Source organism: Cnephaeus nilssonii (assembly GCF_951640355.1).
Source record: "Cnephaeus nilssonii genome assembly, chromosome: 21".
Taxonomy (NCBI): domain Eukaryota; kingdom Metazoa; phylum Chordata; class Mammalia; order Chiroptera; family Vespertilionidae; genus Cnephaeus; species Cnephaeus nilssonii.
Genome location: NC_137092.1, coordinates 22,846,817 through 22,865,844, shown reverse-complemented (window position 1 = coordinate 22,865,844; position 19,028 = coordinate 22,846,817). Strand labels below are relative to the sequence as shown.

At 50.0% G+C, this 19,028-nt stretch overlaps 2 protein-coding genes across 7 annotated transcripts in view; one reads left to right on the top strand and one right to left on the bottom strand.

The window, feature by feature from the left end:
• The window catches only part of TOR1AIP2 (torsin 1A interacting protein 2), a 28,910-nt gene extending 22,840 nt beyond the window's left edge, over nucleotides 1-6,070 (top strand). For all 4 annotated transcript variants that reach the window (XM_079761130.1, XM_079761129.1, XM_079761131.1 and 1 more), the window contains 2 exons: nucleotides 56-157; nucleotides 829-6,070. In XM_079761130.1, coding sequence (XP_079617256.1) covers nucleotides 56-157; nucleotides 829-1,586 — 860 coding nt within the window. In that variant the 3' untranslated portion in view covers nucleotides 1,587-6,070. The remainder of the gene's footprint in view (nucleotides 1-55; nucleotides 158-828) is intronic.
• A 1,755-nt stretch (nucleotides 6,071-7,825) lies between these two features.
• The window catches only part of FAM163A (family with sequence similarity 163 member A), a 48,283-nt gene continuing 37,080 nt past the window's right edge, over nucleotides 7,826-19,028 (bottom strand). For 2 of the 3 annotated variants that reach the window (XM_079761856.1, XM_079761855.1), the window contains exons 2-5: nucleotides 16,246-16,337; nucleotides 12,380-12,400; nucleotides 11,090-11,204; nucleotides 7,826-10,799 (exon numbers count right to left, since the gene is read on the bottom strand). In XM_079761856.1, coding sequence (XP_079617982.1) covers nucleotides 10,392-10,799; nucleotides 11,090-11,182 — 501 coding nt within the window. In that variant the 5' untranslated portion in view covers nucleotides 11,183-11,204; nucleotides 12,380-12,400; nucleotides 16,246-16,337 and the 3' untranslated portion in view covers nucleotides 7,826-10,391. The remainder of the gene's footprint in view (nucleotides 10,800-11,089; nucleotides 11,205-12,379; nucleotides 12,401-16,245; nucleotides 16,338-19,028) is intronic. The other variant, XM_079761857.1, reaches the window with a different exon arrangement.

Genomic DNA, 19,028 nt, shown 5'->3' with positions numbered 1-19,028 from the left:
GGTATACACACTCTCATTACTGTACTGCCTAGAAATAATGTTCTTTTCCCCCCAGAAGCTGAAAGTCATCAACAGGAAATACAAACATCAGAAGAAAAGAAAGAGGATGCACAGGATGCCATAAGAAAGAGCAATAAAAAGGATTTTTGGAGCTATGGTGAGAACAAAGCCGGTACAGTGTCGATTCACATTCAGAAATCCTCAGAGAGAATACCTAGAAAATGTGCAGATTTAAACAGTTTGATCATATGTTTTAAAATGTTTGACAGTAGGTAACAGGAAAATAGAGCAGTAGAGTTTTAGGGTTTCTCCTTTAGGGGTGCTTGCTGGCTGCTAGTTTGCCACCCTTAACAAAATGGGAATTCCCACAGGAGGAAAGACATTTCATAAACAAGAAACTTCAACTGCCTTTTCAGTTAGAGAATATTAACCTCACAAGTGGCATTTTCACATTTTGACCCTTAAAAATAAAAGGCATGTTACAGGTGATAGGTATTTTGAGAAGGTAGAATATCCTGATGGTTCATGTCTCCATCATATCTTTATATTATATTGTAGCAACATATTATAGCAACAAATACAGAAACTTAGATTTTACCTTCTAACAAAGATATTGCATCTTCAAATAATTAAGTCTAAGAAATCAGGAAAAAAAAAAAAGTGTATCTGGGAGATTTTAAGAGCCGAAAGTTTAAAGGATTTTGGCAAAAGAAACTCACCACAACCCGTAAAAATCGAACAGTATCTCTACCTCCTTTCAGTTGACCAGGGGTTTTGTTTCTGACACGTTCTCTCATCTTGTTGTTCACCTTTTCCATTCCCTGACAGGCTCCATGGTTCTTGGCTTCGTGGTGACTCTGGTTCTGCTCAGCTCTGCTCAAAGCTACTATTCCTCCCCAGCTCAGCCGGCGCCCAGAAACCCGGCGCTGGACGCCTTCCTGGCGCAGTTCAGCCAGCTCCAGGACACGTTCCCGGGCCAGAGCGCTTTTCTGTGGCAGCGGGGGCGCAAGTTTCTCCAGAAGCACCTCAACGCCTCCCACCCCACCGAGCCGGCCACCATCATCTTCACCGCCGCTCGCGAGGGGAGAGAGACCCTGCGCTGCCTCAGCCATCGCGTGGCCGATGCCTACACCTCTTCCCAGAGGGTCTCTGCCATTCAGATCGACGGGGCCGGGAGAGCCTCGGAGGACAGCGACACGGTCAAGCTGTTGGTGGACATGGAGCTGAGCTCCGGATTCGAGGATGGCAGGAAGGCGGCCGTGGTGCACCGCTTCGAGTCCCTCCCCGCAGGCTCCACCTTGATCTTCTACAAGTACTGCGACCACGAGAATGCGGCCTTCAAGGACGTGGCCCTGGTCCTGACCGTCCTCCTGGAGGAGGACACCCTGGCCGCCAGCGTGGGCCCCAGGGAGACGGAGGAGAAAGTGAGAGATCTACTCTGGGCCCGGTTCACCAACGCCAACACTCCCGGCTCCTTCAACCACATGGACGCGGACAAGCTGAGCGGGCTGTGGAGCCGCATCTCTCACCTGGTGCTGCCCGTCCAGCCCGTGAGGGCCATCGAGGAGCGGGGGTGCCGGCTCTGACCTCGGCCGCTGGCCGCGGAAGCGGGGGGTTTGTTAAAGGCAGTTGGAAGGCCTTCCCTGTCCGTGGAAGGAATGTGAGGAGATCGCCGGAGAAGTACAAGTGAGCTTATTTTAGAAAAAAATCTTTTTATTTTTTACTTTTGGTAAAATTTTTCTAATCTAAGCTTGACAAAGCTAAAAGCTGACCTGATTTTTTTTCCTTTGCTTTTCAAGCAAATCAGGTTTGAAATAGATAACAGGTATGGTATATATAATGGGATTTTTTTTTTAAATCTAAAAATATAGCAGAAGAATTATTGTACAGGAAAATAATTTTCTCAGAGTAACTACAGAGTGATTTTTGTTTTCTTGAGACTCTAAAAACCTTTTAGGATAGTGTTTGGACTAAAGCAATTATAGTTATGAAGCAAGGATAATTTAAACAAATTTATATCATGTTAAAGATTTTAAAAACTTACTTTAATAGCTTTATTGTGGAATTACATTTTATAGTAATTTGCACTGCTGAATAGTATGGAAAAAGGAAATTTGTATTCAAATATCTAACTACTATATGTAAGGCACTGTGTTTTTTTTTTCATTTCGTGAGCTTAAGTAAAAGCAGTTATACTCAAGAAATGTTCTTAAAAATTGAAAACAATGGGGAATTGTTTATAATCATTGGGAATGAAGAAATTCTAATTGGCTGTATCTTTACTTCAGCTTTTAAAAATTAGAGCAATGATTTTATGCTGTGTCTACTGCCCTCGCCCCCTCCCCCCCGCCCCAGTATTACAGCAGTTCTGTTTTGACATTTTCATTGGGATTCTTCATAAGATTTAATTGGAACAGAGAGTTCCACTGATAATGGAGTTTGAAAACCACAATTAAGTAAGGAAACATCTTAGAAGATAGTAAATGCATAGAAAAAAATGAATGTATTAAAATTCCTGAGTACGAAGAGGACAAAATATAAGTTTCTTGTATAGACATGCTTTTTATGAAAGTTAAAGACCTATCAATGAACAGCAGACTGTTTAAAGTAACATTTACTAGCATATTTCTGATGCTTTTGTTAATTTCTGTTAATCATCATTTCTGTCTCCCCCTGAATGGAATTTTAAGTATGTGTGTCCTTTTAAGAAGAAAAGATTTTAAATGAATAGTAGATTTTATATAGGTACATTAGCATAACTTGACCATACTGCTTACTTGTTAAGCAGTGATAGAATGTTCTATAATGCACCTCATTTCTTTATCTGCTAGTTAGAAGTGCCATTAGGTTAACAGTTAGAGAAATGCAAGAGGTGTGTATGTAGTGAGAGGAAGAAAACATGGTGGATAGTTTCTAAGAGGTTTTAATGGTCAGTATTAATTTTCAGGCCATGTTCTGTGATTGTAGGAAGATTGAGACAGTATTGATGGAGACGGGAGTTTTTTGTTTTGCATTTCAGCTCTGAAAGCAGGACTCTAGTAAATGACTTTGACCTAAGGAATGGTGTCCCGTGACACAGCAGTCCTATCCCAGGTCCCTGGGGCATTTCAACTACTGGAATGTTTCAACCAGGTTTTGGCCTCTGTTGCTATGAGAGCGGAGAAGTCATGGGATTAAAGTATGGAAGGAATTTGGAAACAGTAGGAAGATATAGGTATGTTTCTTAATACCTAAAAGTCAACCATAAAGACATGGGGGAGAATCTATTTGAAAATATCTGTCTCAGGAAACATGGATCAGTCTATTCTAACCAAGGCCTACCTGTGCTCAGTTGAGGTAGACGCATACCTAAAGGAACTATTTTCATTTGGGACTTTATGAGGGAATCTTCCAACAGAGTTGAGGCATGCCCTGCCTGAATAAAATGTTAAAGCAAAGTGAATATAGTATCAATCCAATATACACTCAGAGGAAAGTGAAGAAAGGTCTATATGCCATATTCACATTTTTTTCTGTATTTCTGGAGCTCAGATGCTAGCTTTACAACCCATAAACCATTGGTGCCTTGTAGAACTGTGACGCTGGCCAGCTGACCTGGGCTCCCTCAGGTCTATCAAGAACCAGTGTGAAGTGTGCATGTCTAATACATCAGTGACTCACATCACAGTTAAAACAAGATTCTTTTTTTCTGCACTCAGTTGAATATGGTTTTTCATCATTTCCTTTGGATATAATTTAGAAAAGGAAATTTCAAAGTCACAACTTCTTTTTGCTGTTTAGCCTTTGTTAAAAAAAAAAACACTCTTCCTTCCATATATAAGTGCAATCAACTGAAACTGTTGTCAGTTTTCTGTCTATTACTTCAGAAATCATTTTTAAAAGAAGCAGTATATTAACTCTGGGTCTTTGAAAAAAATGATTATTTTTAAAGCATAAAACTTTATATTTTTAAATGAACAAATAAAATTTATTATCTAATAGACACTTAGGTTAATTTCTACTCGATTGTTTCTATTTTTTTACATTTTTCAAGTTTCCAAATTTTCTTTTGTGTGTCTAGTAGTTCATCTTTCATTACTATAATAGATATTTTGCTTATTTGACTTAGAACAATGACTTGTGGGCACATGACACCGTACATAATACCTAAACATCACCATTTAATTATCATCACAGAACAAATCTCATTACATTATATTTGAACAGAAATCACTTTTTGATTGACACCAGAATTCTAGAAGCTACTGGTGGACTTGAGTTTTTTCCCCTGTGGGATAGTTTGTAAGGGTTGGCAGAGAAGTTCCGGGTCGGGGGGTAATCACTAAAGGTAGTAATGACATTGTTTCTGTTTTTTAAATCGATAAAATAATTTAACTGTGTTTCATTTGAAAGCCTCTAAGCTTATGGTGGTAAGGCTCAGATGCCCGTGGCCCACCATCCCCCAGCTAAGGGCCGCACTGAACAGTGCTAGCTGCTGAGGTGGCTTTGACCCTTTCAGTTTTTAACTGTTTGATTTATATTTTTATCTGTTAAAGACAGGCAATATAATGAGCACGGACATTAAGAAATAACCAACAAATACAGCATGTGAAAGTGACAATCCAGCAACATGAATTTCACCAGGACCGAATTGGCATATCTCTGACCAAAATTTTTGTGCAGCATATACAGGTGTTGAGCACTTCAAGAACTAATGTTAACATGGAAGTGTAATTATTCCTGATTAGGGTTATCATTTGATGGGAATAAAGTTTATATCCATGCAGCTTATTTCAAATAGCAATATGAAAACTCACTTGAAAATAAAACAATTATAAAAATAAACCAGTACATCTTTGTAAAGTGCTCAATATATCATTTTATAAAAGCAGTTTTTAATCTGTTTTTCAAGTTGAATATGTAGTTAAACATCAGTATTCATTTTCATATTTGGTTTACCAATCTGAGTATTCATTTAGAAATTTGTTGAAAAGTCATAATGGTTTTTTCCCCGCAAAATTAAAGTATCTTGAACACTGTGCATCACTGTTGATATGTGTCTTTATATATGTATTTGGAATATTATTGACTACAAATACCTTAATCATAATCCATGGAAATACAAAAAGATTATTTTAAAATTTTTCTAAAGGTGTCCATGAAATTATCAAATATTGAGCCTTAGAGTCACATACTTGTGGATAATATATTTGCAAAAGAGGTGTTATCAATTCTCGACAGAGCTAAATTAAGATATCCGTGTAAAACCGTGTCTCCAGATGACGTTATTCCCATTTGTTAATAGTGTAGGTGTCAGGTTGAGGTCTAAATTGGCCTCAGTGACACTGAGCCTGGGCTCTTGAAACTCGTTTCTAATAAACTGCCCTCTCACAACGAGGGCATGGCTTCTCTTCCTGTTTTTAAAAATACATATGTAACCTAAGGAAGAGCCCCAGCACATAACCAGCACCCTCTAATCTGCAAACGATCTGTAAAGGTCCGGGATTTGGTCTTCAGGGACTTCCCTTCCAGTACTACCTGCAGTATCTATTTCAGCTTGTTCTGTCTTTAAAAAACCCAGAGATCGGTTCCTGTCCTGGGAAATGACCGCCCACTGCCCTCATTGGGGCTCACAAACTAAATTTGCCGCTGGCTAAGAGCACTTACCTGGATGAAAAAGAATGCTTTGGACTAGGGAAGCTGCAGGCCGAGTGACGTCAAGGCCGGGGAGAGTTGGCAAGACCTTAGGCCCGGCGATCTCCATCTTCCCTTCCCCGAGGCCACGCTGGGCCGCGGCCTCATCAGCAGGAAGCTTAGGCAGCTGCTCCTCGTTGATCACATGACGCGAGATGTAAACCTATTCGCCATCCCTGTCATCAAATAAAGAAGAGCACGTTGACTTTCAAACACAACTGCATTTTGCTTTTTTCTATTTAACAAAAAAGAATGGGCTTTGCCAGTGTTCGTGTCAAGGGTCTTGGTGTTCCCTTCACTCCTCGCTGTGACTGCTTTTGCGTTTGTTTCTTACGAATGTTGAAGAATGTGCCTTATTCAAATCAGTCGTCTGGTTTTACCAAAAATAAAGTTCCTTCCTTTTTCTCAGTTGACTGATTCTTGATTATATCTCCAAAAATAGCAAGTTTATAGAGATGGGCACGTGGTCATCGACGGAAGGAAAGAAGATTGCCCTCATTTGGCAAATTCAGAAACCGAAGAGCCCTGTGTGGAGTGGTGACCCCGTGGCCAAGTGCAGGATGCAGGGCACCTGCGCCTGGAATCCGCTGCTCTCGTTGGGCTTCTCCCGTGCTGGGCCTCCTTAACGAGGCTGTTTGGTTTTGGAGTTGTTAGCTGGAGCTTGGGAACGGCTCCTAACCTGGGGTGTGCGGACAGGAAATGTGTTCAGTTGTGTGTGGGGAGTGGGAGAATCCAGACAGTGCTCACAGTGTCTGCCTGGGACTGGGAGAACCAGAGCGGAAGCACTGCAATACCCATCTCCGCCCCTTACCCCCTTCTCCTGGCTCTACCCCCACTGTTCTACCCTCAACCAAAACAACCACCTACTGACAGTCACAGAATGGCTTTCTGCCAAGTCTGAATTTGATTTTGAAAACCTGGTTTATGGTTTGCAGTTTAGAATAATTGGCCTTCATGTTTGGAGGAAGAATTCAGGGGATGCTGTCAGGAGGGTCAGGCCTCTGGTTTTAGGGTGTTTAGTCAGACCCAGAACACATCCTCTCAGGAGAGTAGTCCTTCGTTGGGAATAAGGATGCAATTCCCACTGGGTAGGAAACCTCTGGCCCCAGGGAAAACCCAGCCCAGGAGGACACACCGGGTATCAGGACGGGGTGGAGTGCAGCGGGACCGCATGTACCTGCCGGCCAGCACGGAGCTCCGTGTTCCTCCAGTGGTCTGGTGTCTGCGGGCAGAGCCGGTGAGCCTCGTCCTCTTCTGGGGAGACCTGGAGGGAAGGCGATCTCGGTGCCCAGTGTGAGCCAGCCACCAAGCCTCCGGGCACTAGCTCCTGTGAAGACCCAAAGTGTCCTGCCCACTGGGGGAGAGGGCTGCGTCGCCCCCCTCCCCCAACTCCTAGCTGTGTTTCGGGCTCCTTGCAGGTGGTGTGTGTGTGTGTGTGTGTAGGACAGGGGTGAGGGGTGGGGTGGCTGATGACAGGGAACACAGGAAGGGTGGGAGCCAAATGCTGCCCTTGGGGCCTGGGTAAATCCTCCCCCAGGGACCAGCCACTTGGAAGAGGACCCCCTGGGGAAGTAGCTCACCTGTGATGCTGGGGGTCTTCTGGAGAGAGGGTGCTGGATGCGCACCCAGCTGCAGTCAGGGCTCTGGGTGGCTCGAGGTGGGGAGAGCATCTCGCTCTCTCACACACACAGTCCCGGACACACATGCAGACCCCCGCCCCCGCCCCCTCCCTGAATCTCCCCCTCGCACACAAAGCTGTTTCCTGGTTCTCTGGCCCTCACCCCCACTGCTCCTCCCTCTGCCGGGGGTCAGAGCTGAGGGTCTGGTCCTCAAAGTCTCTTCTCATCCTGAGGAGCCCCATCCTTGGCAGGCAGGGCTGCATCTACCTCAGGGAGCAGCAGCTAGCTACACTGCAGGTCCCCTTTCCCACAGCAACACATCTCCCTGGACATGAGCTGGGACTGAGGCAATGAGGTGGGGATGGCAGGACACATGGGGTGGGAGGGAGGGGGCAGGGAGGAGGGAGCCAAACTCATTAGCATGGAAGCAGGAGAAGAAAGGAAGCTGGTAGTCGACTTCACATCCGTGCCCAGCTCCCCCGGTGAAGAATGGAGGACCCTGTGGGATTTCTGTTTCAAACTCCTCATTTATTGACAATCACTTGGCTGTGACTCCAAGTTATCAAAGACGCAGGAGAAGAAGTCCGCAGCAGGAGCAGTGGTGGAGAGAGGGTGGCGGGAGGACAGGGTGTTCCCAGCCTCCCTCTTCCTGTTTAGGTGCAGTTTGGAAAGTGTCCGGAGAGTGTCCCATCACTAGAAAGTGCAGTGCGGTTGAGTGGGGTGAGCCTCCTCTTGCACAGGCGAGGCCCTGGCGGCTACAGGGAGGCAGGTGGGCCACCTTGAGCCTGTGCCCGGGCAACGTGGGGCTGTGTGTGGGAGAGCCAGCCCACCCTCTCTCCAATGCCTCCAAACATTTTCATTTGCGGGATGACAGGATTTAGGCTGGGGAAGCTAAGGGGACAGGACTGCACACAATGGTTCTCACTCGGGACCCTAATAGATCAGGGGTAAGAAGCGGGGACCATTGACCAGGTTGTCTTGATTTCTGAGAAGGCAGGAGGGAAGATGACACTGTTTTTTTGGGGGGGAGGGAGAGCCCTTGCTCAGGGTGATTGGCTGTGGAATTCCAGGGCGGCACGGCACTGGGCTGGTGGTCAGGATGCGGCCAGGGCTGCCAGGCCCAGCTACTCATGTCAAGGGGGTGCACTTGACCCGGTCCGGGCTGGCGGTGGCATGGGGTACGTTAAAGCTGCTGTCCTAAGCTGGTCCCTCTGGGCTCAGAGACAGGTCTCATTACACCCACCTTGGCTGCCTCCTGGTCTAAGAGAAATGGTACCATGTGAGGTCACTCATGGGCGAGTCAAACGTGTGCTTTTCACATATAATTGGAATTGCTTTGCCTGCTAACCCCATGTCTGACTGTGGTCTTTCACCCCTTAGCACGCGTCCCTGCACACAGGATCAGGCAGCTGGCAAGTGTGTCCAGCTCCTGCCAGGACTGGGGCGAGAGCGTGGCTGGCTGGCAGACCTTTGCAGGCAGTCCTCAAAGGGCCCTTGGAGTGATCTGGGCAAGTCTCAGTCCCCTGGAGGAAATGGGGTCTCAGAGAAGACAGGTGACTGGTTCTGGAGCTAATGAGTGACCAAAGTGTGGCTCGACCGAGGTCCTCTGGTTCTCAACCCAGTGAGCCTTACAGATGGAGATGCAGGGTGCCCCGAGCCTGAACGGTGATGCAAAGGTGTGGTGAATTCCCCTCCCCTCCCCTTCCTGGCTGCACCCCGCCCTTTCTCAAATACAAAATCAGTATTTCAGCAGAGGGGCCAGCTCCTTTCCTGCCCCACCTCTGCAGGATTCCGTGGTTCTGGAGTGGGTGGGGTTAGTTATGCCCTTCAGAGGGGTGCAGCCACTCCTTACTGCAGAGGCAACTGGAAAACTCATCAGATGCACTCACTAAACGGTGTAAGGCCAAGGCCGAGTTAGAAGTGGGAAGTGGGAGCTGGACTTGGGGAGAGTGAGACAGCCATGAGACTGGGGGTCAGGCAGCGGAGGGAGGGCAGCAAGCAGAATCCAGTTGCTAAGTCAGATCCCTCTGGTCCTCAGGCGCTGTCCCGGTGGAACCAGGGGTCTGGCTGAATGACAGAGTAGAGGGCTGACAGGGCAGCAGCATCCCACGGGAGGCGCCTCGGCCCCTCCCTGGAGCAGCCACCTCACTGCTGTGGGGACTGGTCACCCTGAGCACCCTCTGCTCATGCTGTCTGCGGGTCGGATTTTCCCTTCTAGTTGCTACATCCGAGACCCTCCCACTCTGCGGCTCCTGGAGGCAGCAAAGCCCGGTGCTGGTGGTGACAGGTGTGTGTGCACACACCAGAGAACGCACACGCCCTCGCGGGACTGGACCCACACACACCTCTGGGGTGGGGGACCACGGCCCCAGAGACCCTCAGCAGGACCTCACTGGCTAAGCTACTCGAACTCCAGTAACAACTCTTGAAAAAGGTTCTCAGCGGGGCAGCAAAGAAAGGATGTGGGGGAGGCAAGGTTAGACGTCGCTTTTTGGTGCATTCCTCTCAACAACCGGATGCCTTTAAAGCCAACTCAACGTGCCCCACAAGCAAGGGTGCAGCCACAGCTGTGCTGTGGTCAGGAATCAATATTTGAGCAGTTGCGGGCTTTGCAGTCTCTATGACAACCGAGAGGACAAAACTAAATTGTGAACTGGCTTTTGGATTTGTTTTAGCAAGTCCTGAAGCGGCCCCTTTAACACCATCCTCTTCCTTCTCAAATTGTGCGGTTTTACTGGGTCCTGGCCCCCTGCCCTGGGTCCCCCTTCTTCTTTCACCCCCCAAGGATGCTGGAGGCCTCCAGACCTTTGCACAGCTTTCCTTCCTCTCACAGACTGGCAAAGCCGGGGGTGGGGGTGGGGAATGAGAGGGCCTGGGGGTGCTGGAGTTGGCCCGAGGAACGTCCCAACAGAGAAACCGGCACAGCTGCCGTCAAAGCACCCAATGGCTTCAATCCCGGGGAGCCCCCCACTTCGGGGCAAGAAAAGCCCAGGAAACAAACAGTCCTGCGGGGTGTTGGGAGGTTGGGAGGCGGCCGCGGGCCCAGTGCCCCTGGCGGAGCAGCGTGTTGGTGTGTGTGGGGGTTCGGGGTGAGAGGGGTTACACTTCTGTACTAATAGCCCTTGGATTAGTGAAAGGCTCACGCCCAGAGCCTGGCCATGTCACCGGGTAACTCTGGGGTGCTGCCAGCTGGAGGGACGGGAGTCCCCCCTCCTTGTAATATGTGGGAGCGAAGGAGAACCTCTCGCTTCCGCCCCCGTTGGGCACCATGTCGGCTGTCCGTATGTAAAAGGGGGAGCTGTATGGGGAGCAGGTGGCGCAGTGGCCGGCTGCCACCCCAGCCGGCGGGCCGCAGGGCTCACTGGTGATGGGCGCCACGCTGCCTCTGCCGTCCAGGGCTTGGGCGCTGCAGGCATTGCAGGGGGGGCCTCTGGAGGGTGTGGGCAGGTCGTGCTCCTCCTCCTCCTCCTCTGCATCCTCCTCTCCGCTCCTCTTGCAGCAGTAATACTGAGGGGAGAGCGGAGGGCCCCCCTGAGTGGCACAGGCAACCGTGCCCCTGCTCCACTGCTGATCGACTCAACCCGAGACCGCCTTCCACAGGCAGAGATGCCCAGCCTTGCAAAACTTTCCCTTTTCCTTCCCCTACTCCTAGTGTATTAACTCCAGGCCGTGGCTGGGGAGGCAGAGGGAGGGGCATACAACCGTACTGAGGACAGGGCTGGGGCGGCTGGCAGCAGCTGACAGGGTCCCCCCAGATGGCGCCCTTCCCACCACTCAGCCCAGGGCCCGGAGCTGACCTGGAGCCTACAGTAGCACAGGACTGCGATGATGGAGAGGAGGATGACCGCAGCTAGGATTCCGCCAGTGATGACAACTGTTCCCGCTGTCATCCGCCCGATGCCCCATCCAACTCTGCGGGGAGATGCGAGGGCAGGTGAGGGCAGCCGCCAGGAGCAGGGAGCCAGGGAGGCCCCTCCACAGACCCCCCCCACCCCCACCCCCTGAGCCCGGGGACACCTGAGGCTTCCGAAGACAGGGCACAGGGCGACAGCCTCGCACAGGGGCTTACAGCTGAGGGAGGACAGAGAGGAGGCCGAATGCTACCTGAGGCATAATTCTGCTTCCTGTTTCTACCCAGTTTCAACTCCTTTAATTCTCTTTTCCTTCTCCTGTCTCCTGTCCTCACACCCTCTTAAACTTAAACTATACCCCTCCCCCACCCTGTGGTCCAAGACACACAGGAAAATAGCTTCTGTTCGCAGTGCCCTAAGCACTCCCCTGGTTATCTCAGTTAATCCTCCACATCATCTTTGGGCTAGTTCTTTTTTGTTTTTTGTTTCGTTACTCCTCACCCGAGGATATTTTTCCATTGACTTTTAGGGAGAGTGGAAGAGAGAGGGAAGGACAGAGAGGAACTTCAATGTGAGGGAACCATGTCATTTGGCTGCCTCCAGCAAGCCCCGACCAGGGCCCAGCACAGGGAGGAGCCACAACTAACCTTGATCAGAATGGAACCCTTTGGTCCATAGGCCAACGCTCTATCCACTGAGCCAAACCGGCTAGGGCTGGGCTAGTTCTTAATTATCTGTTTCACAGGTGATGAACCAGGCTTTGATTTAGCTGAGATCCCACCCAGCATGGTTCACCCCAAGGGCTATTCTCTCAATCACTGCCCTCCGGAGTCCAGACACCAGTGGTTTCTGAGCCCTTGGTCCAGGTGGAGAGGACAGGGTCTGAATCTCAAACATTCTCCCCAATTCTGCCCTGGCGCAAACCCACACTCCTTTTGGGGGGAATCTCTCTTCTCTTTCCAGCTCTGTGGAACACAAGGGCCAGGTGAGCCTAGAGGAAGCAGGTAGGTGGCCTTCTGGCTCCGGGAAGGCTGTGGCAAGGCTGGGGAGACGGTCCTGGCTAACGTGGGTTCAGGGGACAGAGGCCAGCTTGAAACAAGGCTGTCTGCCCTCAGGCCGACTCCCCTTGCAGGACACGGAATGGGATTTCCAGTCCCGGGCTCAGGGGGACCAAGAGCAGGAGGGTGGGGGGAGCCTTGGCGTCTTGAGGATGGAAGAAGGACCGTGCGCACTTACGTTCAGTAAGGGAACGGTGACCTGCAAGACAGTAAGAGGGACAGAGATGTTGGAAGACGAGTGTTACCCCTGAGGAAGGCCCCACGGGTTAGACTGGTCTCTGAGCTCCACCTCACCTCCTCCTGCTTCCCTCACTGTGTGCTCCATCGACAGGAAGCCTACAGGTCCCAAGGCTGGGTCCCCAGCTCTGTCTCCTACTGCTAGTGGACAGACATCCCGCTTGGATGTCCCACCGGCAGCTCGAACGCAGGCTAAGCCATCACCCGCATGGGTGCCCCCTCCGACCTCTGTCTGCCAGTGGTTCCCCAGAGCCGCTATGAAGGCCCTGGCAGGTTGTTCGTCACTCAAGGGGCAAGTGGGGGCGGGGCCACACAGTGCATTCTGCTCCAGAAGCCACGCACCACCGTGCTGTGTTCAAGTGGAGGAAGGGGCACCTTTTCTTCACCCACAGACACCTGCTCCTCCCCATGTGCCTGGAGCACAGCATGTACCCCAGCCCTACTTCTAATCCACTCAGCCTGCTCACAGTGCGGGCTGTGGGCCACGGCATGGGCAGCCGCTGGGGGCCAGTTAGCAACGCAGCATCTCAGGCCCCACCCCAGGCCTCATGAGGCAGAATCTGCATTGTAACGAGGTCCCAGGTGGTTAATTTGCATAGTAGAGTTTGACAAGGCTTCAGCATGTTGTCCTAGTTGCCCAGACATTCAAATCCTCAAATTCTTCTAAGGCTCCCCTAGTCTTCTGTTGTTCATCAGTGAAGACACTTTGCATGCCATGCCTGCCCTGGTGCAGTGGCTTCCTGACCGATTTCACTAGTTTGTCTCTGAGCAGCCACCCACACTCTAGCCTTTCATCATGCCCCGATGCCCTTCTCTTCCTCCAGAGCCTTCCCAGCATCACACTGCCTGCAGGGTGTGTTTACCTGGGCAGGGACTTTTCGACCAAACTTCAAAAGCTTTGTCCTGCCCCACATCCCTGCATGCTCACCACCAATTCATGTGCCCCCTCCTCCCCCGCCCCCCCGCCACCGCAGGGTCCCCCCTACACAAATCCTCTGCCCATCAGGCAGACCTCATTCTTTTTAAAAAAATATATATTTTATTGATTTTTTACAGAGAGGAAGGGAGAGGGATAGAGAGCTAGAAACATCGATGAGAGAGAAACATCGACTAGCTGCCTCCTGCACAACCCCCACCGGGGATGTGCCCGCAACCAATGTACATGCCCCTGACCGGAATCGAACCTGGGACCCCTCAGTCCGCAGACCGATGCTCTATCCACTGAGCCAAACCCGTTTCGGCAGGCCTCATTCTTAAGAAGCTTAAAGCCTGGGGATGAAATGACACTTAACGTAGCTTCCAATATGGTGCTTATAGCCTAGTGATGACAAGACACTGAACATGCCTTATGATGGGGTGTAAGACACACGAGAAGAGACACACAGACCAAGGGCTGGGGGAACACAGAGGAGGGGCCACAAAGTCCTCGGGGAAAGGTTACAAGGAAGGTGTAAGCATGAGCAGAACCCTAAAAGCTGAGTAGGAGCTTGTCCAGTAGACATGTGGAGAGGGCAGGAGGTGCTCCAGGACCTGTAAGGAACCTGGAAAGGCCTGGATGGGGGTGGGGGGTAGGGGAGGCACGAAGCTGGACAGGCTGTAAGCCAGGCGAGGGATTTAACTCTCGGAGATGATCGGGTTCCCAAAGGGCTTTCGGGAGGGGAGTGCATGACCTCACTTTCTCCATCTATTTAGTCCTGCCCATATTTGGAGGCTCTAGGAAGCCTCCCTGACTGCCCACCATGATGCTCTCTCTTTCTGTGCTCCTCACAATGCCTTTCGGTGTGCCACTTTTCAAACCCTGACTTGGTAGGACGCTTATCAACATCCATGTGCGAACATCTTGACTCCTCTACTAAATTATGAGTCCTTTGGGATTAGGAGTTGTGCTTTATATTGCTTTGTATCTCCCTGCAGCATTATACACAGCAACTCATCTGGTATAGTATTTCTGGCAGTTATGACTCTGATCCACCACCAGGGGGCAGCAAGTTGCATGTCTCAGCTCACATCCTATATGGAGATGTGGTTCAAGACAAATATGACTTTGTCCAGGTGACATGGTGGGCCATGCTTCAAGGGTTCACTGGACATTTGATGTGGGATGAAGCTCAGCCTAGGGAGGATTTATGTACCTTCACCTTTATGTACCACTGAGGGCTGCTTAAGAGACACAGGCCCATGGACTGAACTGAAGTTGGGGGAGGCAGCAGTGACCCACGCTGCTGAAAGTTCTGGCCTAGTCCCCTGGGATGTGCCCAGCCTGTTAGGAGACAGGGGATTGTGATGCCTTACTGCCCTCCTTCCTGCCCTCCATGTGATGCCTTAGTGCCCTCCCTCCTGCCTTCCATGCCTGGCCTCCCTTCTTTCAGTACCTTGAAGGCTGTAGAGCAGAAATGGCCCAGACATGGTTGGGGGTGGAAGGGAGAAGAAGGCAATGAAAGCAGTCATGGGTGTGAAAGCCCATTCAAGACCCAATTTTACCACTTATCAACCACCCCAGCTTGGAAACTGATCACCTTTCTCACTTGTAAAAGAGAAATTAACCAAAAACTCAGTTTACAGGTATGATTCTGAGCAAAAAGTAAGATTCATGTCTGCAAGGGCCCCTTGTAAACTAAAAGATCCTTAGTTGTGGGGGAAAGGAAGATCTAGACATTTTGTGACTGCCTAAGTCTGGCCTTACAATCATAAACCAAGAAGGCTTGCAGTGAGCGAGGCCCCAGAGCTAATGGTACAATTGAGCATTTAAATTCCCACATCCAGTGGCTCTCTATTACTTCAGATGGGCTAATTTCCTCTTTGTAACTATATGCAAATGATAACAATAACTCAGTACATCTAAATAGCACACTACAGTTTACAACATGCTTTCATTTGTATCCCCTCCTATGATGGGCAGGCTCTAAGGCCCCAAATGAGCCCCGTGTCCTGTGTACTCCCCTCCCCTTCAGGCTAGGTGTGACCTGTGACCTCTTCCACCCAACACAATCCAGTAAGGTGATGGAATGTCACTTCTGTGGATAGATTATATAAGATTCTGACTTCCCCTTCTTGCTGGCCAACTTTTCCCCTTGCTGGTTTTGACACAGTAAGTTGCCATGCTGAGGAGGCCCATGTGACAAGGAACTGAAGATTCTTCTGTCCTTCAGTCCACTGGACAGAAGAAATGGAGGCCCTCAAGCCAATGGCCCAAAAGGAACTAAATAATCACATAAGTCAGAGTGGAAGTGGATCCTTCCCCAGTTGAGCCTTCAAATGAAAATGTAGCCCCAGTGGACACCTTGAATGCAGCCTCATGTCAGACCCTGAAGCAGTGGACCAGCGAGCCACGCCTGGAGTCCTGACCCACAGGAGCTGTGAGATCATCAATATGTGTTGTTTTAAGCTGCTCAGTTTGTGGTAGTCTGCTGTGGAGCAAAAGAGACCTCACACCTCTTTTGGACTGTACAAAAAATCCACACATGAGGGGAGCCCAGGTCATTTAATGACTTGCCCGGTCATACAACAACAAGAGTCTCAGTTAGGACCCAAGGATCCTTGCTGTGGAGTTTCCATCATACCAGCCTCCTCCTGAGGACAGGAGAAAGAGGTCCCCATGTTTCCTCCCAGGGCCTCACAGATCTGGAGAGAATGGACTCAGTGGGGGCCAACTCAGGGGCTGAGGGCAGCCAAAAAGGACAAACCTGTTGTCAACTAAATACTCCCAGGCTGCCCTCTGTGACCAGGACTCATTGGAGCTCCCTCCCCACTAACACTCCTCACACCTTGTTTTTTTGGGGAGAGGGTTGGCTTGAGCCTCACACTTACCTGAAACACCTGGGGCAGCGATGACTCAGTCAAACAGGCTGAGCCTGAGCAGACAGTGGTTGGGGCTGCGTCATGGCCAAGGGCATCAGTCCCTGCCAGAGAAGAGAGGGGGAGGTCAGTGAGAACTAGAGGGAAGGCCGAAGGGATAGACAGGCTCACTCTGGCACCAGGTTGTGACCCCAAGACTCTGGAGTGGATGTCCCCAAAACGGCTTCCTTCTTGACCTATGCAGCTGCCTTGGTTTCTGAGGTCCCTGACCTGAGAACCCGAGGCCACATTCTATCTCAGTGCCACTGTCCAGAACCCTCTGCCCAGAGCAGCAGCAAGGCGCTGGCAGGAGTCTCTGCCTGTTCTTGGAAGTGAGGCTCAGCGGGTGAAGAGAGTTCTGTCTCATGCTTCCCTGGAGAATGCTGACCTGTCTGCTGGTGAGGTGCCCTTGTTGCCTGCACAGATGATACCTTTCTCAATGGCCCTGCATCCCTCTTTCCCATTCTCTCCTCCATTCTCCTCTGGGCCTGTCCACATTCCCATAAGCTGCACACTCCTTTCCCTTTCTGTGACATCCCGACACCTCTCAGGCCAGCATAGCCACTGGACAGTTGGGTGAACAAGTCCCACAAGATGACAAGATCATTATGTGATAACAAGATCATCATTCTGACATGCTCACGGAGGATGGAGGAGGCAGGATCCAACGGAAACATTTAGAAATGCAGTGTAGGCTAATTAGTGGGGGTTCCTTCAAACCAAAAAATTTTAAATATCCTCTCAACATTATTTAGAGGAGTATGAGCCTTACACTGGGAATGGGGTGTGGGAGAAGAAGGACACTCTCTGGTGGTGATGCCCCATCCTGCTCACCGACCTAAGCAGGGCCAGTCCCACTGGGTGTGTGTTTGATAAGGAACCCAACCATTAACAGGATTGGCAAAGCTGCCTTCTTTGGGGACAGAGCAGGTCAGGAGCAGGGCTCCGGGAGAAGACAGATGGTCACCTACAGAGTTGCCCCATCCCTGCCTTCACCTCCCTTCTAGATCTAGGCTTTAATACTGTCACCAGCCCCTGCCTTGGGTGTACCGGTACTCAGGTTTTCTTTTCCCAAGATGTTTTCACTCTCATTAAAATGGAAGTCACATGGAGCTGGATGCCAGAGCAGGACTCTTCCTCCCTAAGTTTTGATTGAGTTGTGAGTTTGGGACGGGTCCTCTTCCCGGGTTATGTGCAGGGGACTGCACATGGGAAGGTCAGAACATCTGTTTCAGGATCCATGAACCCTTCCCTCCACTTTGTAAAATACAAATGGGTCAAAAACTTGGTGAGAAAGATTTCCTTGGCAAGAACTGTAGCTGAGCCATGAATCCCTCACTCCAGGCCCCAAGGGAGGAGGGCTGTGGAGCTGGCCTGGGTGGCCGTATTGAGTCCTGTCCAACAGTGCCACCTGGAGGCCTGAGAAGACCCCAGCTGATGAGGCTGGAGGTGACCTCCAGAGGCCCAGGTGCTGGGCAAGTTGTAAGGGACACCTGGGGTAAGGGAACTACAGAAGAGGGGGGCCCAGCAGGGAACCTCAAAAGGGCCCACAAGAACATTCACAAAAGCAAGAGCCATATTGAAGCATCTTCCTGGTCTCTAATAATTTCCATTTCAATTCTGGCATTTAGTCACACGGCAGCTTGGGGGTGGGGTGTAAGAGTCAGGGAGTATAGATAGCAGATGGACATGGTCTGCCACCCCACCTGCTTCCAGACTGAAGCAGATCCAAACTGGAGGAAAGAAGAAGCCTAACGCTGTCAAATTAGGAGTGGATTTATATATATATATATATATAATTTTTATTTTTATTTTTTTTTCAGAGAGGAAGGGAGAGGGATAGAAACATCAATGATGAGAGAGAATTATTGATTGGCAGCCTCTGCATGCCCCCTAATGGGGATCAAGTCGCAACCCAGGCATGTGCCCTTCACCAGAATTGAACCTGGGACCCCTCAGTCTGCAGGCCAACACTCTATCCACTGAGCCAAACCAGCTAGAGCAGATTAGGAGTGCTTTGATTACTACTCATTTTGATTTAATTTCTGAGTTGATATGGCATCTGTAACTTGGAGTGCCTATCTATATATATATAAAAGCTTAAGCGACTGAACAACTGAACAACCGAACGACTGGTCGCTATGATGCACACTGACCACCAGGGGACAGATGCTCAATGCATAGGATTGGGATCCCTCCTATCTGGATTGGGCCTGCAGGGATTGGGCCGAAATCGGCTATTCAACATTCCCAAGGGGTCCCGGATTGTAAGAGGGCACAGGCCAGGCTGAGGAACCCCACCGGTGCACAAATCCATGCACCAGGCCTCTAAGACTATAAGAGTGAATGAAAAAGCAATGGGACTGGCCCAATTTTTTTTTTTTAATATATATTTCTTTATTGATTTAAGAGAGGAAGGAAGAGGGAGGAAGAGATAGAAACATCAATGATGAAGGAGAATCATTGATTGGCTGCCTACTGGGGATCAAACCTGCAACCCGGGCATGTGCCCTTGGCCGGAATCGAACTCAGGACCTTTCAGTCCACAGGCCAAGGCTCTATCCACTGAGCCAAACTGGCCAGGGCTGGCCCAAGTTTTTATCTCAAGTCAGGGGAAGACTTCTCCCAGTAAAGGGATGGCCTGGCCGGCATGGCTCAGTGGTTGAGCATTGACCTATGAACCAGGAGGTCACAGTTAGATTCCTGGTCAGGGCATATGCCCAGGTTGGGGGTCGATACCCAGTGTGGGGCGTGCA